The 22,756-nt window shown below is 48.3% G+C and overlaps 1 protein-coding gene across 1 annotated transcript; it reads right to left on the reverse strand.

Moving 5' to 3' along the window:
• Positions 1–6,588: 6,588 nt before the first annotated feature.
• Positions 6,589–20,449, reverse strand: LOC144137888 (uncharacterized). Its single transcript, XM_077669903.1, has 2 exons — positions 20,175–20,449; positions 6,589–10,444 (listed from the first exon to the last, which is right to left on the reverse strand). Exon 2 carries the CDS (start codon positions 10,430–10,432, stop codon positions 9,983–9,985), a length of 450 nt encoding a protein of 149 aa, XP_077526029.1. The 5' UTR covers positions 10,433–10,444; positions 20,175–20,449; the 3' UTR covers positions 6,589–9,982.
• Positions 20,450–22,756: the final 2,307 nt, after the last annotated feature.

Here is a 22,756-nt window from a genome sequence, read left to right on the forward strand (position 1 = left end):
AAAGGCTACAGCGCCTTCTCGCCATCCGCCAGTCGATTCGGAAACCCTCTGTAATAAATGCTTCACTGCAAACAGGGGCGTGGTGAATCGAAGGCAGCTCTTTTTCAATTTTTTTTTCTGGTTGATGCACAGGGTTGATTCTCGGTACAAGAAGAAAAAAAAGAACGTTTCTTTCTCTGAACCCGGAAATTGGAGGAATCTGTCATTTAACACGTCAAGAATTTGTTGCATTAAACTTGGGCCACCGGCCTGAAAGCTGGGTAGAAGGTGAAAAAGGCGGTAAAGATGCTTGCTACTGTTTCATGTGATTGCTGGTTTGTTTTTCCAAGGAGCGCGACAGGCCTAATTGCACTATAATTCATTCAGGCGTGAACATGTATACGAGGGGTAGTGCACAAACGGGAAAACAAGGTAAGTATCTCGGAGCATTCAAAACGCGTTTGCTTCTTGCAGGGTCCACGCAGGAAAGAAGCCGCTCACAGCTAAAAGCATTAAAAGTGAAGCAAAGGTAACTAAACTTTGGGAAGCCCTATGGCAGGCCCAGCTTAAATTCACCGTAATTGTTACACTCGGGGTTGTATTTTGGCTCCTATTCGGCAATAGGGCGCTGTAGGCGATGGTTTAGAGCGTATTTACGGAAGAAATAAGCACGACTAAGGGAGAATGAAATAGAACAGGAGTAACAGCTGTCAGTTCCTTTCATTTCTTCACTGTCCCGTCTGTCACGCTGTGTTTACAACGCACCTGAAGACCTCTGCATACCTGCCAAGTTTGCCGGGATAGCATTAGCGAGTTCTGACTTGGGGAGGGGTGAGGAATAGGAATATTACAAGCAACAGAATGGAATAATTTACATACAATTTTAATTTCTCACAACAGAACAGAAACTGAACTATTTCGTCCAAACTACTAACAAGTTACACCACCGGTCAGCTGCTAAATCTTCGACGTGGCTCACGCCGCCATTTTCACGAAGTTTTGGGAGTACTGCCGAGCGTGGCCAGTGCTGCCACAGGCAGGGAAAAAAGTAGTAGTAGATTTTTGCTTGAAAAATCAGCAGAAATCATTAAAATTTGGCTCAAAATTAAGCAGAAATCAGCAGATTTTACTATTCAAAACAAGTAATAAAGAGCAACTTTCCATTTCAAACTTCTTTTTTAACGCTCGTTGGACAATTCGTGCCCGCGCAACTATGGTTCTCTTCTTTTATTTCTTTTCGGGTACTATATGCTTTGTGCACGTCTGCGTCGCAAGCAGCTGATCCGTGTACTGCGGGTACTGTCGTCGGCTTTTATTAGGTAAATTCCGGTGAGCTTCATTAAACTGACACTTACACACTTATATTAATTACGTTGCTCAATAAAACACGCATTTGCTTCTTTCCTACTGAATTTTGAGGGGTCCGCAATGAAGTCGTATCGGAAACTACATTTTTAAAGCAAAGCTTTCTAGCTCTACAAGCCGACGGTTCTTTCGTGGTGTGCGGGCAACAAACTCCCAACGCGGCGGAGGTGGCGACGGTGGGAGGAGGGTTTCATTCACGGAGCACACTGTAGACACGGATAATTTACCCAGCGTTCCTCGCGCGGAAGTGCCTGCTCGCCGGCGGCGGCGGTACGTCTTTGTCGTCTGCTTTAGCGACGGTTGTTTTGAGCCTGTTTTGGCGCAGCTTCGCGTCCATTGCGCGCTGCCTTATCACGGCTTGACTAACTTGTTCGACAGCACCTCCAGGGTAACCCACACCCGAAGGAATTAAGTGGTCGTACGCTAAACATACGTTAAGGATTGGTTTGCTGGGCGGAAAAACAAAATGTACAAACCACATACAGACATGCATCTGGCTGCTAGAAAAACGCTACCTTCGGTTGTGTTTTAAGAGGTATTACAAAAGGGGAAAGGAGCAACTGGTTCTGATAAAAACCGATTATAAAAGTTCCCTCAGCTTTCTCGCAATTCTCAAACTTAATTACTAAACTATATATAACTAGTTTAAATCGGAATGGGAATCTCTAAGCTCACATGCCTAATCGTTTTGGTGTCTGCGCTTGTGTGGCGCGGTGGTGTAGCCCCAAGCTAGCACATCAGGATGGCTAGGTTCCGTTGCCTCACCCTTCGAAAGACGCTCCTCTCCGTTTTCTTTGCCCCGCCTCACGGCCGGGCTACAGCGTCCGCCGCTGTAGCCCGGCCGTGGCCGACGTTGCTGCTACGGTCGGGACTCCGCCCCTGCGATTTCCAGGTAACGGCTGGCAGAATCTCTGGTTTCACTCTTTGTAGAGCCACGTGTGTAAATTCAACTGACGTCGCATGGGAAATTGCTGTGGGTGTCGTTTAAAGCTTTGCTTTCCAACCACCTTCACAGCGTGGATTGGAACCAATTTTTAAGGTCGGCTTTCAGTTCTCGACGACCCTGAAAGCCAATCAGAACAGGTTCTCGGAAAAATGGCGACGCCCCGATTTATTTACTCGAACTGGGGCTCAACATAGTAGTAGCTTTTGTTAACCTGATCTGCAGAAAGCAACAAAATCAGTAGATTTTGCACTCTTATCACTAAATCAGCAGAAATTGAACAAAAACAGCAGATCTACTGATAAATCAGTAGCAGTGGCAGCACTGAGCGTGGCAATGTTCGCTCCTGCGACACTTCGTGCAAAAAAGGCTACTGAGGGTTGTGTCAGACATGGGTGCTCGGAACTAGGTGCAATTTTTCTTTTATGTGCTGAACTGCCTCCGCATTCAGCATTCACCAGTTCAACGTGCGCGCATGGCCGGCTTGACTATGCTTTTTAAGCTCGTCGCTGATAACGATGTCGATTGGTATAGGATTGGATTGGATTGTTAGGTAGCTCCGGCGCAATGTGGCCAGGATGAGAGAAAGGTTTGGCCAAACACAGGTGCATATTCGGGAGATTTTTGTTTCGTTCGTACAATCGTACCAAACCATCAAAATTCAGTAGCCTACCGGACAATTCGGGAAATCTGGCAGGAATGCCTCCGTTACCGAAAGACCATGCCTGTCAGAGCCACGCTCGAGTGTTTAATTAGTTTTTTGGTACAATATTCACTCGCACCGGCGATGCGAAACCCACCTGCGTGACGTTTGATGATGTGTGCGTTGACGTGTCGCTGTCTCAGCAGTCTTGCCTCATCTCCGCAAACGCTTCGTAACCACGCGCCGCCTCGCCAGCGCGGACGAGTAATAGTAGTGGCCGTATAGTAGTAGTAGGTGTTTTTTATTGCAGAGAGAAAAGGGTTGAATCCTGTTGTTAGCCGTCTGAGGAGGAGAAGACAGATATGAACGAGGTAGTGGAGAGAGAAAAAAACGCTGCCTTGTAGGCTGTACGAGGTGCCTGGTCCAGCGGTGGAATCTCAGAAGGGCCTGGTAGTCATCTTCAAGTCGTACAGGACGGCGAGTCCGGAACGGTAGGTTCAAGGCCGGGCTATAGTTAGCCGGCGAGCTGTCGTACATGGCTGTGAGTGCGATGAGGTCCTCGATGAAGGCGGAAATCTCGCACATTGAGGTTTTCGTGTGAGCGTCCGGTGTGCGGGGGTGTTGGGGCACGCGGGGTATGTTGAAATACGAAGCCTATGTAGTCAACCGGCGCAGCAATGGCGACACGTGCGGGACCCTGAAAAAAAAAATTACACCATCTTCCCGTAGGGGAACCCTGAGTGGTATGCGAAGCAGCCATGGGGTCGACTCAAGTTCCCATTAGTTTTCAGTTCATCGTTTCCGTTGACGTTCAGCTTCGCGTGCCTTCGTTGTATCAGTAGCTTCTTGACGTAGTTTGAATGAGTAAAGGACATAAGGCGCGTTCGTAGCACATGCTCCCGTCTCGGTTTGTAGCGCAGTGGGAAGAGCGCCACGTTGAAGGAGGTTGTAGGCTCTTTCAGGTTTCTTGCAGTACGGTTTTCACTGGAGTAATTAGCAACTGTGTCAAGAAAGGCATTTACTAAAGACTTAAAAGATGTGTTGTTACGTGTGCCACTTTACCGATCAGTGTATAGATCTGTTCCTGGCCAGGACGTGTTATCTCGTGTTAAAAAGATGGCCATCCCAGCAGCCGTGAAAACATTTTTCTTTAAACTACACACCGGTACACTTCCCGTTAAGACGTGGATGCAGGAGAAAGGCTTGCTTGTCGCTGGTCCTACAACGTGCACTTTGCGCAACAAGCCAGAAACTGTTGAGCATGTCTTTGCGGAGTGCTGGGACGCCATCTTTTTTTGGGATGTGTTGCAAAGGGCCTTAAAGATAGATCTGCCCGTTTCACCCCAAGGCATACGATTTCTTTGCGTAGCTAGTGACAACAGTGTGCCGTATGACCTCATCATGGCTCTAGGAATGCATGCCATTTGGAGGTCGAGGATGGCGGTGCGCTACGCTGACCCGTACGCCCTCACTGTGAGCAAATACTTTACACAGAGTATTAGTTTGCTGTATAAAGTGCGCAAGTTGCAGACTCCCGATATGGTATGGCTACCTGTACTGGAAGAACTGTGTACGTTTGATGTTTATTTTAAGTTTTTCCGTCAGCCGAAGTCCGGCCGACGGTTTTTCATCTATCCGTGACGTGTATTGTGTGCGAAAAAAAGGTAATAAAGAAAAAAAAAGGAAGAGCGCCACGTACCTCCCGTTGGGGCCAGAGAGTCGTGGGATCGAAACCGGGCGCCGTCTAACTATTTCTTTTTATAGTGGACCGTGCTGACGTTAGCCAAAACGCTGACGGGGCTGAAGAGACGCGCATGCGCAGTAGTGTGTGGACGGCGGACAACGACAACGACAATGAGGGAGGGAGGGACACAGCCCCAAGCATGAGATGCTTCGCATCTAAAAAGAGACAGCACCCTGAAACACCACCGGGCGGTTGCGTCGCTGTCGTAGCCAGGAAGGCTACTCTTGCGACGATGTGGTTCGGGGCGCATTGAACTTTATAGTTTTGTCTCTGTGCTCTTCTCTTTCTTCGTCTGTCCTCTTGGCGCTTATAGAGAGAGAGAGAGAGAGAAAGACTTTATTGCATGATCCTGCGTGGGGATGGGGAATCAGGAGACCCTGTGAAGTAGGCGGTGTCCTCTTCCCATTCCTGCCTTGGTTAAGGCCTCGAGGGGATATAGAGTACAGTGAACCAGCACCAACTTGCCAATTCACAGTTCTTCTCCAAATATGCTCTTTTTTCCCCAGACAAAATGCTCCAACGGGCAACGTGAAACATGGTTAAGTAGCGTGGTATAAACGGGACAGCAAAGAAGAGGCCACACAGGGCTAGCTCTGGACGTCAACTGAAATTTTTACCGCACACATGAGAAGATATACAGGAACGGCGCATGCGTGATCATGGCCAGAGCAACAAGAAAGAAAAAATCGCGACGAAGACAAGTGGTTCATTTTGTTACGCACGTTGCAAACGCGAATTTAGATAATATATTTCTTTTTTGAGAAACTCACAGATGCCGTGCTTACACACTTATCACCGGCTTTCATGATGTACCACGCTTCAAACAATTCACGGCTGGCTTGATCCTCAAAACAACGCAATATCAGTGTCTTCTCGAAACGTGGAACACCGTGTGGAACGCAGCGGCGGTAATGCTCAGTTAAGTGGCCACCCGCAGCGAGTGCTTGGACAGTTGTACGGTGCTCTCGGAGCCCGTCATTAATGCCCCTACCTGTCTGCCATGTATAGCATTTTCCACAGGATAGAGGCACTTTGTATACAACACTTTCTTTGCAACCAACAAACTGCGTGGCATACCTCTTAGCACAGCGGTTCCCTTTTTTCTCGCCGTTCACAGCAGAGCACATTTGTGGTAGTGGCGAAAACACAACGTCGGCACCAAAAACAAACAAACCAACGTTGTGTTTTCCACCCCAGAAAAACTAGCACGAACGTGAACGGCGAGAAATAGGGCAACCGCTGGGCTAGCAGGCATGCCACGCAGTTTGTTGGTTGCAAACAAGGTGTTGTATACGAAGTGTCTCTATCCTGTGGAAAGTGCTATATATGGTAGGCAGGTAGGTGCATTAATGACGGGCTCCTAGAGCACCCCACAGCTGTTCAAGCACTCCGTGCGGGTGGCCACTTAACTGAGCATTACCGCCGCTACCTGTGCGTTCCACACGGTGTTTCACGTTTCGAGAAGACACTGATATTGCGCTGTTTTGAGGATGGGGAACACGAAATCAATAAAGAAATAAAGGACCAAGCCAGCCGTGAATTGTTTGAAGCGTGGCGCATCGTGGAAGACGGTGATAACTGTGTAAGCACGGCATCTACGAGTTTCTCATAAGAAGAAATAGATTATCTAAATGCGCACTTGCCACGTGCGTAACAAAACCAACCACCTGTCTTCGTCGCGATTTGTTCTGGTTGCTCTGGCCATGGTCACGCATGCGCCGTTCCGGTATATCTTCTCATGTGTGTGGTGAAAATTTGAGTTGACGTCCAGCGCTAGTCCTGTGCGGTCTCTTCTTGGTTGTCCCGTTTATACTTCGCTACTTAACCATGTTTCACAGTTCGGACCAACTATAGCCCACATTTATGCGTTGGCGAACGGGCAACTTTATGTAAAAAAAGGAACGCTAAAGGCGATTCGAATAAATAGGTTTATTGAACATATTTTTCACTGCGCGAAAACTATAAACATACGCAAAAAATCTACGGCAAATTCTCTAAGCACAAGGTCCCCTTTGAAGTCACACGTGCCTTTGGCGAACATACTCACATCATGTGGGGCTCCAGGTGTGAATACGTGAACAGCATATTGACTTCATGTACAAGAATCTGGAAGCTGCGCGGCTAACGGCGCAGTTTTGACGTGTTTCGTATTCCGCTACAATGTTGGTACCAGAAAAAAAAAAGACATCGTATCAGTACGGACAGTTGATTCGGGAAGATATCGATCTTTGCACTATCGCGCAGGTTAATGGAATGGGGGTTTGTCAAAACGAGGTTTAATGAAAAAAATTAAAGCCGTTCCACTCAACGTGAAAGCTGTCGGAAGTGCAGAGTAGTGATTCGCCATAATGGGCTGCAGCGCCGTTATCCGCTCACTGCTGCATTTCAAATTTCCCGCCTTCGCAGTGCTCGCGCGCCGCTGCCTGAAACTGCGACAGCGGGAGTTCTGTTCTTTTTGCGCTTACTTTAATTTCGTATGCTGGAGCTGTTTTGCGCCATTTCGAACGCGCCATTTTTTTTCTTGTGCGGCTGGAGCCTTTCTGCGTCATTTCGATCGCGTCATTTTTTTTCTTGCGCGGCCGCTTTTTTCGCTTACTATCGTAAAAACCAAACCCAACGAGCGTTCCTAACTAAATGAACGCGGCGGCTGCTGGTTATATACAGATATTGCCTGAAATGTACCTGCAGTTTTCTTTGCGGTAAACAACGGGGAGATGTATGACAAGCGCCAGTGGTTCACGAGGCTTGAACGGTTATGACTATTTAAACCGCGTGGTTTTCGAAGCCTCAGCGTGACTCCCTGACAATGGTACAGGAGGCTTTACTTGGGTCATCAGTTATCTCGCTGCGCCGCCCGATTCCGGCAGTCGCATCGACCGTTAGCGAGTTGAAACGACAAAGCGAGCCCATAACGTGCTCTGCACTTAAAAAGACATCGTATCAGTATGGTCAGTTCATTCGAAAAGATATCGATCTGTGGGCTATCGCACAGAGTAATGAAATATGTATTTGCCAAAACGAGGTTTAATGAAAAAAAAAAAGACTTTTTGTTTGTGATGATTCCCGCGTCTTAAAAGTCTATCTTCTACCCAGGAAACCTTCCAGTCCGCTCATGTGTAACGATCGACGTTCTGAGACACAACAACAGAAGAATAAACACTCAATGAAGGCTCTGGTAGAAATTCGTGAGCGTACAACTCCAACTACGGCGCTTCAACGGACAGAAATCGCCTCGCTACGACTGATTTTTTTTTCATGCCCGGGAGTTTGGCGGCAGGGGAAGAACGGTGGCTTTTCCATTCAACAAATGCCGAAGGTAGTTCAGGTTGCCTAAGAGGTAAGAGTTGCCTAGCGATGCTAGCCTGTGATGTTTCCTTGGGAAACAAATTAAGAGCGCAGAAGCAGAGTCATGTGCGAATGCAGCGAACACCGGATTCCCTATACGTTGCTCAAAGGACAAAGAAAAGGAGATACGAACGAGGTAGAAAGCAATTGTTATGAATACCACTGAACACTTGGCTTATGGTCTGCGCATGTACAGTCGGACAAATTTTGGGCGACCTCCAATATTTAAAAGTACCATCATCATCATCACCAGCCTATCTAAGCCCACTGCAGGGCAAAGGACTCTCCCATTATTCTCCAACTGCCTCGGTCCTGTGCCAACTATGAATACGAATGAACCTCCCATGAATACGCCAATTTAAAAGTATTTATTAAACTAAATCGCTCGAACGACCTCATCGATATTGTTTCGTATGAATTAGGTATTTTCTATGTATACAGAATTATCGATTATAACGAACTATTTTTCGTCACCTTTAATTGGATACGTGTGCTTTCCATGGTATCAGAAATGCCGTTTGTCTTGCTCATCTGTTTGCTTAGTACGTGCATAACTTGCATCATTCGTGTAAGGAATATCTACACTGCTTGCCCTCACTACGCCCGAGTTGTATACATACAGGGCAGGTGTGTCTTTTGCACGGCTATCCAAATTAAAAAAGGGGAAAAAAAACTTTATTGAAGTAACGATGCAGGAAAGGGGAAAGGGGAGAGGAATCCCAGGCCATCTCCACAAACGTGAAACCTGGGGAAGGGCGAAGCATGCAGTTTATAAGTGTATTCTTGGCGTCTTGGTGGTTTTGCCAACAGATGTGAAACCGTTTAGGGTAGAGGTATACAGCTTTGCTGTAAAAGTCTCTTTTCTTTGAAGCACGAAACTGTCTAGTGCGAGGCGTAAACTAGTGTTCCGGTGTTTTAGTACCGTGACTACATGAGACGGCGATTACGATGACGACGACAACAGAAGACGCCAATAGACCCAGCCCCTAAGGGACGTCGCCGCAAAAAAAAAAAAAAAAAAAGAAAAGAAGGAGCCATTGTCGATAGCTGGCGAACAGTTGATATCTGAGGCCCACCCAGCCTATTTAAAAAAAACTAGCAATGAGGTACTTCAGGGATGGCTACCCGCCATGGTGGCTGAGTGGCTATGGCGTTGTGCTGCGGAGCACAAGGACGCGGATTCTATTCCCGGGCGCGGAGGCAGCTTTTCTGATGGAGGCGAAAACCAAAAACGCCCGTGTGTGCGAGATTTAGGCGAACGTTAAAAGATCCCCAGGTGGTCAAAATTAATCCGGAGCCCTCCACTACGGCGCGCCTCGTCGCCTGCGTTGCGTCGGCGCGTTAAACACTCCAGTCAACTTCAGGGGTGGCCACCCTGTTTTATAAAAGAAGATGCAGTTCTTTCGTTCAGGCCAGCAACAGCACACGAATTGGCGGTAAGGCATTGGATAATTGCAAAATATCGTGGGAATAAAAAAAAGAAAACGAAATGCTGAGTGCTTGGACAAGGGTTTGGATGGAGAAACATGTTTTCCCTGATGGGCGTACACTTCTTCCCATTCCCCAACGTCCCTCGTCGGATCCAGAGGCGGTATCTTCTTTCAACAACGAGAGCCTTTCAATAAAGAAACAATTCGTCGATGAAATACCTGAACATATAAACGTACATTTCGATGGGGCTAGGACAGAGATATTTTCAAGTCCAGAACACTTAGGAGAAGATTGCATGTGGCTGCTCTTACGACATGGCGGCGATTTTCAATGAGCTGTGTGTGATGGAGGAAATCACGCCAGTGCCACTCAGTGCCGAGGGTACCAGTGTCGAGGGTACCCGACGAGGGTACCTCCATCATTGGAAAAAAAGGTTGGAGTGCAGGCACCCTCAGTTCAACGAACCGTACACCGCCGTATACTGTTGTCCCAGAAACGTCCTCCGTACGTCCAGCCACGCCCGCGTGGGCATTCACTTGGGGTCAGCCCCGTACACTAGCCGGTACATGCTGGCCGCCACAGGGGCCGCCAGCGGATTGGACACGAGCAACTTCGGCGCCGCGTACGTCGTCGGCCGGTAGACGCGGCCCGCGTGGTCCGGGTCGTCGAAGTAGTAGTCGGTGCCGAAGTCCTCCTCGTAGGGCGACACGCTCTGGGGCACCCAGGAGGCCTCGAGCGTCTGGCGCCGCATCAGGGAGGCGGCCAGGAGACCCAGGGCCAGGAGGGCCAGGGCGACGCCCACGCCGAAGGCGCCCAGGCCCGTGATCCAGATGATGGGGTCGGCGGCGTACACCAGGTGGTAGGAGCACAGCACGACTCCCAAACAGGCTGACATGGTTCCGGCGAACAGGATGAAGTTGAGGTACGCGGGGTAGCGGACTCGGGCGCGGATCAGGTGCTGCTTGTCGCTCGGAGCCGCCATGGCCGGACGATCCTGCGTGCGTTTGATGTGGAGAAGAAACAGAAAGGGGACGTTGAATTAGGAACATATAAGGTAGTGTAGAAGAAGATTTTGAAATCGTCTATTAAGGGCGAAACACATGAGCGGAAAAGGATGCGACTGCGCACGCGTCTACCGCTTCCAGAACCGGTTTGGCTGCCGGAAGACATCCCCATATGCAATGCGAAAACCGGAGTTATCGGACGCATAAGTGTCCGCCGCTGAGCAACGAACGCCTAAACCTCTAAACCCTGGCTTGCTGCGTCTGCGGTTGTACATAGGAGTAGGTTTCCCATATGTTCTTTGCCTGTTTCCAGTCGGTATTTGCAAGCAGTACCGAATAATGAGTCCGTTACACTTTTCGAGGTTCATTGACCCGATGTTCTGAACACGTTCATGAATTCACAGCTGCACTCGTTCATTGCTATACACTCTCAGGAACTGGGCGAAAGCATTCGCACCGGGACCTGCGCTTTAGGGCTTTTAATTCTCATCTTTCGAAGGACGTCGACCTAAGGTCGTAGTATAAATTATGCATTGCACGCGTATACTGTGGGTTATATTACTGACAAAGCATCAAGTTGTAATTGGATTTTATTAGTCGTTACGATATTTTGCTGTTTGTGTGTATGGAATATTGGTTTTTTAATGCTTGAGCATCACGCACGCATTACTCTGCTCAGTTAGCGAAAAGGGCGGCTTCTCCAGATGCCTGTGCCGATAACTGCCATCCAAATTCCCGTTGGCTGCATGTGGCCAGAAACCTTTCATCAAAATTTCTATTGGCTGTGCGTAGCCAGAAAACTTCCACAAAAATTCGTCGTAATTTTTTTCGGTTCATACTACGGTAAAACATGTTGCGCATTTCGGTGCAACCTCTTTTCGCAACCAGTGCGTCGTGTTCCTTCTTTTGTATTATTCATATGTTTATCAACCCGCCGCGGTGGTTCAGTGGCTAAGGCGTTACGCTGCTGAGCACGAGGTCGCGGGTTCGATTCCCGGCCGCGGCGGCCGCTTTTCTGATGGAGGCGAAAAGCAAAAACGCCCGTGTGTACGGGATTTCGGCGCACGTTAAAGATCCCCAGGTGGTCAAAATTAATCCGGAGCCCTCCACTACGGCGCGCCTCATCGCCTGCGTTGCGTCGGCGCGTTATACCCTACAATCAATCATATGTTTATCATTACCGAATCCCTTGCACTTCGCTGCTACGTACATACAAGTGTATTTATACGTATCTAGGTATCGAACAGCACATTACTATTGTTCGTTTAATTGTCAATTGAACTCTATCTCCGCATTGTTATAGGGTAAATGTTCTTGATGTGGCGAAAGCCAAAAAACGCCCGTGTGTACGAGATTTCGGCGCACGTTAAAGATCCCCATGTGGTCAAAATTAATCCCTCCACTACGGCGCACCTCATCGCCTGCGTTGCGTCGGCGCGTTAAACCTTACAATCAATCAAATGTTCTTGATGTTGCACGTATGTTCACCAACTCCTGCTGAAAGCCTGACACTTGTGCTAGAAATATGTAACTAACTAACTAACTAAATAACTAAATACTAAATAAATAAATAAATAAATTGGTTGTGTGTAGCCAGCAAACTTCTCATAGAAATTCCCCGTTGGCTGCGAACGGCGGTAATGCGGCAGCTTGAAGTCACCATTGCGCATGCGACAGCCGGATGTTAGCCTCAATGTTACGTTTGGAGGTCTAACGACGTTAACATATACCCGCAGCTTGATGTGAAGTAAGTGTGACATTGCTTGGCAAATTCTTAGGCTCGGAGTTAGGCACACCTAATGCTAAGGCTGATTTTAAGCCTAAACTCTACAACAAATATGCGAAGCTACAGCGACGACCTTTGATTAAGGCTAAATATGAGCCTTTTGTAAACTATCCGTAGTGGTTGTAATTAGCGTGTTTATCGGCAGAAAGGGTAGAAGGACGATGTCATGCTTTGACGAAGCTTGTTTTAATTTCAGAAGTACCATCCACAATACTGGTGCCACACCTCAACCACACCTCCATCGCTTATCGGATGGTAATGTGTTATCGGGGGGATCGGTCAAGAAGCTGCAATGATTGATTAGGTCAAAATCGATCTCTCACTACGCTACCAGCATCGGTACCACGTTATACAACACTACACATGGGTACGGGTCATGACGGAAACTTCTGCTTACGCGTTCTGATGAATCATTCATGACGCTGAAAATCGCTGCTAGCCCGTACAGTGAACCCTGACTTCCTTCTTTCGAGGTCAACTGGCATAGGCAATTTGTTCCCTTGAATTGCACCGGAAGTAAAATATCCGAGTAAGCTTAGAGCAATCGCAGAGCAAGGTTCGCACGGATAATGCACCCTAAATTGCAGTCGCTGTGACGTCACTCCGACGACAAACGTCAGAGCCGTAACCACCTGGAACGCAAACTGCCAGCGGGATTGTGTTCTCCGGAAGACTCTAAGTGGGGTGTTTTTGAAGATCCGTCAGAACGATGGCAGACCAACGTCGCTTATCTCGGCGGGTGCCAGCGGTTGCACTCGGACACCGAAATTTCACCGTGGCCTCAGAATCAACCCGCCCCTGTCAACACGAATACATTCACCTGTAAGCGCTCAAACATGTCAACGGGCTTAGCCCTTTTTCACGGTATCAAAGCAACATGAAGAAAACGTGGTATCATTTGTGTACTGTAGATAATGACTTTATTTTCCTGACGCTTTAATAAAACGAGAAAAAGAAAGCTGTTGTGAAGGGAGGAGCCATTGGATTGACAAAACACTGCACTGCTGATAACAGGCTTGTTTTCCTGTTGATATAATACCGCGAAGAAGGTACTAAACAGCCGCAGGTAGATAGCGCGAGCCGAGCGACCTGCTATATGTTGTGTGATAAGAGGCTGAGACAGGTGCTGCCTTTGACGTACTAGCTCCCTTTCAAAATCACCTTTCCTATGGTCGTCACGCAAAGTGCGGTGGCGGGAAAAACAAAACTCGCAGGACGGGTTAATTTCTCTCCTTCCGGGTGTTCAAGCGTCGGATGCGCGCATGCGTGCTATGCTTTGATCCATTTACAAACATCCACAGCTCGAATGACTTAAAGTAGAGAATTTAATTTTGATTGCGGGAACAGCGTTCTTGGAAATCTGCTCCCTGGCGACATGCACTTACAAGACTGGAGCAGTGCAGTTGGCATTTCTAAAACTCATCGTTTTAACTGAAGTGAAAATAACCGAGTTTGGCTGTAACTACGGTGCAACGTTTTTAGCCTTAACAGAAGAAAGTCAATAAAAGTTCCAAAACGTTCTTGCAAAAATATTTTAACCGAAAATGGTCAGTTTCTTCAACCGGCAGGTGCACGTAGGAAGGGGTTCGTTGGGCCTTCAACAGGAATGTTTTAGATAGCGCAGTGTACACCGCTGCACTGAAAACATTCTTGATTAGTGGGTGAGTCGTCGATCAGAATGTCAAAAATGTCCCATGGCCTGTCGATCTCGAAAGAATCCTAAAACTTGCGGTTAGTGGCACCGACGCGATTCATGCTAGGGCTGTGTGAATATGCGCAGTACGCGGTGTTAGAAACATGATGCCGATTGTTTTATATGGCGATAACATTTGATTCATTGGTCAATACTAGGTGCCATGATACCTAGCATCCTGCGCTGGAGGGTTCCAAAAGTAAAAGCTTACAAGGCCGTCTGTAAACTTGGGGTGAAGATATAACGAAGCGCGTACTAACAAAGGGAACCAGCTAAAGTACAGGTGTGCACATTAAAACCTGATTTATTAATGCATACTTCAGTAGAAGTAAAATCTGCGGTTGGTGTGTGCACTTAGCATCTCAACCACTTGTATGCGCGTGTTGATTCGTTCCTGTTCCACTTTGTCATTCGTATTCCAGTCATTTTGCGCCATTTTATGTTAACAGGAATGCTGGCAGCATTTTCGAACCCTCGTCTTCGTGCTCAGCAGCCCAGTGCCGTAGCCACTGAGCCACGGCGGCGGGTGGAAGCCCATGTTAAACGAATTTAAAGAGTGTGAATATCTAGTTTTGCTGTTAATTAAATTAGCACAACAGAGAACCCCTATGAAGAAATCGAAAATCTCGGCAGGCATTAGGCGACATGAGGCCCAGGCAGTGACATGAGCCGGCTGTTAGTATGCGTTATATACAACAGCTGTCCACAAGAGGATCATGGGTACAGGGAGCTCTTCAAGCTCTAAAAATGAACACCACAAGGTTTGAGCCGTGTCCTTTGAGTCGATTGATCAAGGCCGTATGCCGAAATGGAGCGAGTAAAGCAACAGGGTGGTATTAGTGGGGACATTTCTTTTACCCGACCCTACTTCACCAAGTGTCGGCCCGGTACGACGGCGCGCTACACAAGCTGCATTAGTAAAGCCAGTCTGGGTACAACAAATAGCCATAATGAGTCGGGACGAATTGAAAAGAGAACGTCGCGCGAGCTGGCCCCTTCTATCTACGAGTCCGGATTGTCCAGCGGGAAGTCCGAAAACTTTTTCGGACGGCAGCGCCTTAGCAGCTTACGTGCAGATCGAAGGCCGTGTCGTTTCCCGTGCAGCGCGGCGGATGTCCGGCACGATAAATCGAGGGGTCCAGTACCGCATTTTTTCCGACATTACCAGCATGCTGCCAGCCCAGGCAGCAGATGGCATGCATGCTAACGCACGCTAATAGGGAGACTTGGATAATCACGCTACAAAGGCGATATTTACGACCACTAAACTGATGAACGCTGTACGCAAGCGCCGGTCATTGTGACCAAATAATTTACCCTAGTGGGTGAGCTTCCACACAGGTCGTGCACGTTGGGAAAAATAATTGGACACTTAGTACTCAACTGCACGTTTCTTTGCACATTACTTCTTTCTGTTTTGTCTACGCCGCATTCCTACGATGACGCTTACAACTTTCGGGCATTGCCCCGCGAGCCCCAAATTACCCTGGTAGGCCTTGCGAATGTGAGATCGAATGTTTGAATAAAGAGTGTTATTGTCGTTATTGTTCACCAGGACGAACACGCACTGAAAAGGTCAACGGTGATTGCCTGCACGACCTTCAAGACAGGCAGTTTCACACACCGATCCCTCTGCGTTCCTATACACGAAAAGGGGAACAAGTTGGTTATGCATGGTGAAGTCACTGCGCCGCGAGGTTCCGGAACATTCAACTGAAGAGCAAGAAGTAGAGGAAAAGAGGATGCGGTGACGCCAGAAGTGGCACACGTATTTAGGACCCAAAACATTGCCTTTCCGCTCTGTTGTTGATGCCAATGTTGCGTAAGCATAACAATGTTAAAATATCGCTCCTGCTACTTTTAACGCGTGCAGACTGTCTTGTTGCTCTGTTTCCCGCCTTGAAATTCCATCACACAATTCAAGAAAGAAGCGTGATAGAGGCGGTTCATGTGGAAAAAAAAAAAAAAAAAGCGCTCACATTGGCTTAGCTGCCGTCTGGGATTTATTTCGGCTGAGGGGTATTTTGTTTCCGTTAAATGTCACCAGCGGCGATGAATTCGCGTGACGTCAGCAACAGCGTTCTTTGAAGCGGATGCCCCTTCCGCATGCGTTGTTTCGTGACGCATGCTCCCCAAAGTGCCGTAACCGTGTGGGATGAGAGTAGCTTGAAGAGAGCGCCTCGTACTGCGACATTTGAAATGCAGAAAATGTACGCGCGGAGACTTCTAATGCGTGCTCAGCATTATGGGGACTGGGGTAATCCTAAGTTATTTACCATGACTCGCAAGGCTGCAGTGAGTGACGGAAACGGAGGACTGTTAGCAGGCAGCACGGGTGCCAAAATTCAAGACTGCCTTCAAGATCACCGTTCGCGCTTGCTGAACGTGTATACGCTGGTACGCTTAGCAAAACAGTTGCAAGGCATAGAAAAAAAAAGCACACTTGTCTCCTGGACAATAACCTTATTTAAAAAGACGCTAAAGGCCGTATGAATTTTTGTTTTTAACGATAAAGCACGCCTCTGGTTGATGAGATCTTTCGGCTGTAGTTGGACGACAAGGGTTGGTTTCTTTGTTCAGAGACAAATGATGAGGGCCAGCATTTCTCTCTCTCTCTATCTCTCTCTCTCTCTCTCTCTCTCTCTCTCTCTCTCTCTCTCTCCCTCCCTCCCTCCCTCCCTCTCCGCCCTTCATTTTTTTTCCCAGAACGTAAATGAGCTCGGCACAAAGGGCGCCATCTTGTTCCGAGGGAATCAGCCAACAGGGAATGTGATGTAATGCCACTGAATGCGCAGAAAGAAGTATGGACCGAAACAGGATCCTAACTGGAAAATTGTTACTTTTAGTGTTTAGCATTCATAGTAGAATCGTTGTTCGGGCTTTCCATTCAGGTGACCTATGGGAGGGGAGCGGATCTGCGCGGTTTAAGCCAGTTGAATGCAGCAGTTGCACCGACAGAGCGGAGTTTATGTGCGTGTTTTTGTTGTGTTTGCCACCAGAGACAAGGGGAAGAACTGGCTTATATTTTGTTTTGTTGTGCTTTTATTATGCCTATCTGTGACGCCATTTTGAATGCGGGCATTGTCTTTTGCTTTGCGTTTTCTTTAGTCAACCCAGTGACGCCGTTGGATTAGATATACCTTTGTGATGGTGTTGATTTTATGCGATTGGTTTTTGCACTCTTTATAATTTTTCTCCGGCTTCGTGCGCCACGTGTCTTGGGCGGCACGTGAAAGCCTATTTTATTTTTATTTATTTATACAATACTGCAGGCCTTGGGCGGCCCAAGCAGGAGTGGTTTGTTTAGAGAGAGAGAGAGAGAGAGAGAGACTTTATTTATGGCCAGCAGGGAGTGGGAGGTCGGGATGCGCAGAGCCTCCACATCCCACCCACGTTCACGACGTCTTCGGGACTAGGCCCCGCCGGCGTCGGCGTGAGCGGTGCGCGAAAGGTACTCGGGAGTTCGTCCCTTTCCCCCCCGTCTGCGACTCGCTCCGCTTCTGCCTGGCGAGAGCAGCCTCGAGCTGCTGGACGGCTAGAGTTTGTGCGGCCAGGTCCGTCGAATATACGGCACTCGTTATGGTGTCCGGCAGCCGACCGTAGAGGTCGGCAGCTTCCACGGGGTGCACTGCACAGTCCCACAGAATGTGGGCCAGAGTTGCGCGATGTTGCCCGCACACACTACACACGTCACTGGCGTACACGTCCGGGCACATGTGACGCGTGAGCGCCGGCGTGATCACTGATTGTGTTTGTAGTTGGCGTATACATCAATGAGGAAAACCAGTTGTAAACAAGATAAAAAAAGAGGAAGAAAAAAGAAATATAATTTTTTGTATAAATATAAATATTGTTTTTTGCGAAGTATCACTTTTTTTTGCGACGAATTTTCTTTTACGTTTCTGCGGTGTTTTTTATTCCGTTTTCGTTAAAACTAACTGGATGTGTATTTTTAATTAAAATAATGCTTTTACCCTTGTAGTGAAACTTTTTCCTGAGATTCGAAAGCTTCATTTTGCACTAAACGGTTGTGCCTGCAGGAACCTTAACATAGATACTAGTAGGCAGGATAGTTAGTTTATGCATACTTCTCGTTGACAGCCGCCGTGTAGCAGAAGCGTGTTCTAGAGCGCTAACGTCACCTTAGCTTCGGCTTCTAAAAAGTGTCGCTAGAGAATGGTAATAAAAAACAACAAAATCAGTAATAGTCATTTAAGATAATTTGATGCCAAACACCCACGAGGGTCGCCAAGGTATGTTCAAAATATAAAAGTATTTCCGGTGTATCTAATCCCCTTAGAAAGATGTAATGGCGAAAGTCGGTGAGGTCCAGCATCACGCGATACTGCTCTCAAGTGTCCTAATTTCCCCAACTTAAGACTTTCCACGAACCCGCCGTGAATTATGTTCGTGTGAACATGCCTCTCACTCGTTGCCTTCGCCTCGGATTTTTCTTCGGTAGCGTTTACAAACTACAAAAATCAGCAGCGAGAAAACCTTCAAGTGACCCGCCGCGGTGGCTTAGTGGCTAAGGCGTTGTGCTGCTGAGCGTGAGGACGCGGGTTCGATTCCTGACCGCGGCGGCCGCCTTTCTGATGGAGGCGAAAAGTAAAAACGCCCGTGTGTACGAGATTTCGGCGCACGTTAAAGATCCCCGGGTGGTCAAAATTAATCCGTAGCCGTCCACTTCGGCGCGCCTCATCGCCTGGGTTGCGTCGGCGCGTTAAACCCTAAAATCAAACAGTAGCCTCCGCCTCGGATTTTTCTTCGGTAGCGTTTACCAACTACAAAGATCAGCCGCGAGAAAACCGTCCAGTAGACGGCGCTTTCTGTCATGGCCACGTGACATGGCCACCTTATATGGAGCGCAGCGCGACGCGATAGGGGCTTTCCTCCTCTCCACAACAGCTGCGCCACGTGGCGACTCGCCCCCGTGAGCAGTGACCGCCCACATCCTCATCTGTCCAGTTGTGCCCTTTCCGCAGCTGGCGGTTTCTGAATGCAACCGCACGTGTACCATGTCGCCTAGCGCTACGTTTGGATCCACATAATAGCCTTTGGCCATAAAATAGTGCACCTGTGCTGGCCACGTGGAGCGGAGCCCTGACAACAGGTGAATCACCGCAGTAAGAGAACGGCTGCCTGCAGATGGAATTACAGACACGGGTCGGCAGACAACTGTGCGGGGTATGAGATAACAGAATGCCTAGCACATGGCATTGCAGCCTCTTGCAACATGACGTCACTTCCGCAACAACAAATTCCCCGAAGTGCTTAAACGCCGTATAAAGCATCCTCTCCTGTTTAGTATTGACTGCAACGGCTTACTTCGGAAGACAATATCGAGTCGAAGACAGAATTCTGCTCGCAGAAAGGTGGAATCTTTCCGCCGCAATTCTGTGGCAACAAAAAAGACGAAAATTTTAGCGCTTTCTGCCGTGTGCAAGACATCACATGTATGATGTTTTTACTCAGGATACTGAAAAAGCGGACCGGAATTCGCCCAGCAATAGCTTAGTATTGGGAAAATATATCGCCCTCCTTTGATACGCAGAGATCGCGCGTTCCTTTCCACAAGGTGTTTTGCAGATAGTATTGTTTCTGTAATATCTGCAAAGCCACGCCGACATCGCACACAACTTTCTTATTGTTTCGAACCACGCTAATGACAAAATCAACCACACCCGCCACAGCCTTTCCCACAAAATTGTAGGCCCAGCTACTTCGAAACGCGCTGGCTGTAACCTCCTTAATTAAGGACTGACATCTTCCGAGAGTCCGAGGTACGGTAACTGCGCACTTGGACGACAGAACAAACGCTTCCAGCATATCAGCGTTTTCAAGTGGACGATACGTGTACAACCACCAAGCTTCGGTCCTTATCATGTTACGCTCTGTGAGGCTGACTACTGCAGTTGGGTTTCAGTCCCGCATCGCGAATCCTTTCATTTAACTCACGACAGCGCGCGCGATTTCAACAAAGCACACAACACTCCGAGGAAATCTAGTTGCTTCACTACATCTGGTTGCTCACAACATATCGATAAAATGCAGCCTGTCGTAATTTCTAGAAGCCCTCAGGAACAGCGCGAATCGATAACACTAGTTACTAATCGCGACGGTGAGGGGTTAAGCAAATTAAGCTGCGTGTCATGCGCACAGAATTCACCACAGCCGCGCAATCGCTTCAGGCTGATAAGGCTGGACACCATGTCAGATAGGAGGGAACAGCAGTACTCACCTGTTGCGCGTTGGCCTCGCGAGCAATACGATTGTGAATCAGTCACTCAGCAACGGCCGAAAGGTGCGAGATCGGCCGGAAACAAAGGTGTCCGGTGTGGGGGAAAAAGAATGTCCGAAATCGGATCCCGTGACTCCGCGTCGTCGGAGCGCACAGGTTGGGGCACAGCAAGTCTACGTCTCGTCGCTGCAGGCCGCAGATGGCTGGCGGCGGCTGCGGCAGCGACGCAGTTGTCGCCCGTTGTCTCTCGTAAAGGCATAAAAAAATAAACGGCGAGCGCGTTAGCAGAGAGTCGTCGCGGGAGGGAGGGTAGGAAGGCCTCGGATAGACGAGCGCCGCTCCGAAGCGAGCCGCCCGCGGCACGTAACGGAAATACCTACCAGCTCTCCGCCGGCTGCGTTGCCCCTGCGCGGCGGGTAAAAGGGCGCGGGGGCCCGGAGTGCAGCGGTGAATTGGAGCGGCTGTACTTCGATTGATGTGCTCCTCTTTCAGTCGTTTTTGTTCAGCAGGAGGGGATCAACAGGTGTAGCTACGGAAATCGAGAGTACGAAGAAAGCCTTTCGGGTTGGATTTGTTTTGTTTTTACAAACTTTCCTCGTAAGAGTCAATTTTTAATTATTGTCCGGCTGGTCGGTTTTATTTTGTCATCCTTTTACGTACGGACCACTTTCGTAGCCCGGCTTCTCGTCGTAGCTCGTCCGTGGTCACGCTATCTATAGTCACGCGGCGCCACAGACCCAAACAGAGGGTTGAAAAATATCACCGCATCCCCTGGTCGTGATCGAAACTGAGCCCCTCGCATTACGCAGCCGATTTCAATCTCATTGCAATACACAGGCGCACGTTACTCATAAGCAAGGTGTTCTTGCGCTGCGCGTTTCTCATGAAGGCGGCCGTTGCTAGGCCGCAAATAAGTACAGTGTAAGATAAAGTGAGGAAGAAATACCAATTAACGCATTAATTACCACGAAATAATGAAAACTCTATTCGCGTCAATTTATAAAGGTTTTTAGGGAGTCGCAGCGCCCTCTCTTTGCTACTTTCGGTATCAACGCCAAGCTGATACTAAAACTAGCTAAGGGAGGGCGCCACAGCCCCTCTGGCAAGTCACTGCTCCGCACCTGACAGCCTTCACGTCTAGTGGAACTGCTTTAACAAACTTTCCTGGTTGGAGTCAGCGTCAAATTCGTTTTGTGTTTGTTTTTATGAATTTTCTCGGTCAGAGTCAGTTTTTCATTTTTATCAGTAGTAAGTACTGTCGAAAAGGCGCTGATCGAGGCGCAACAGAATAGAGGAGGCGTTGAGCAGAAATCGCCGCAGCGGATTTCCTTTGTAATCAATCTCAAGTCAAACGGAAAGGTGCGCCAATCGGTGGCAGCGTTGCACATTTCGTCGGTTGCTACGCACATGGTAACCGGTTCGATGCCAGAGCGCAGTGGGCGGGACTCGGATGGCGGGAAAATGCAAAAAAAACAAAAAAACAAAGCCATTTCTACGCTTCCACGCCTTTAGTATTTCATTTATTTATTCCGTGTTCTTCACAAGAAAAACAGCAAGAAAGGCGGATAACAAAACCCGCTCTAGCTAAGCGATGGCAGGTTAACAGCCAATAAAAATAAAATAAAAAGGACGACAGCCCAAAAGTATTTTTTCACAAAAACTAATTTGTAGTTGAGAGAAAAAAGGACAGTGACACCAAGCACGAAAGCAAACTCTCCGCACCTACCCACGTCGCGGGCAGCAGCTGAAACTGCGGAGCCGACTTCAGCACGCTGGCGGAAACCTCCCGGAGAGGCGGGTGTCGCTCACAACGCCACTCGCCGGGGTATGTTCGTACTCGAAGCTCATCCACTGAGGTCTGGTAGTTTATCGGTGCGTATATAGGGAGGTGGACCAGTACCCCGTGCCGAGATCGCGCATGGACGACGCCGGGGAGGTGGCATCTGTAGGCCCAGCGGGGCACCTTCGCCTGGCGTGACGGGCATCAGCTTCGCCTGGCGTGAAGGGCATCATTGCCGGACATTGCGAGCCCCCAAACAGCTTCGCTGTTAAAAACGCTGGTGTCGTTTATATTTCGCCTCACGGGTCAAAGAAAACGGGGTGATCTACAATAAATATTAACATTTCTCGTAAACCGGCGTCACAGGCAGCGTGGAAGTCCCGGAGAAGCCCATTGCTGGTTTGCACCATGCTGAAATATTTAAGCAATCTTCGAGCATTCCGCAACGAGCTGGCACGCCCATAATTACATTTTACATGAAATTCAGTATGCTGTTAGAGTTGAATTGTGCGCAGAGAAAGCCTGATACAATACGTGTGCTATCTTCACTACTTTATTTCTGTTCTGTTATTGCGTTCTTAGCCCGTGTTTCTCACCATGTTTACATTGACATGGGCCATGTATGTACTGTTGGTTTTGCAACTGAAATATCTTCATGGTAGCACTTGTTATTGTATGTTATCTTGTACGTGAAGCCTAGGGAACAGAACGAATGCACAGTAGGGGAATACGGGGGCACGCGCTCATAGCTTGTTACTGCAGCCTGTTTACACTGTGCGGTGTTATTTTGAGTTATTTGGTC

The sequence above is a fragment of the Haemaphysalis longicornis genome, unplaced genomic scaffold (genome assembly GCF_048455015.1).
Source record: "Haemaphysalis longicornis isolate Haplotype H1 unplaced genomic scaffold, Haemaphysalis longicornis Haplotype H1 scaffold_5, whole genome shotgun sequence".
In the NCBI taxonomy this organism is placed as follows: domain Eukaryota; kingdom Metazoa; phylum Arthropoda; class Arachnida; order Ixodida; family Ixodidae; genus Haemaphysalis; species Haemaphysalis longicornis.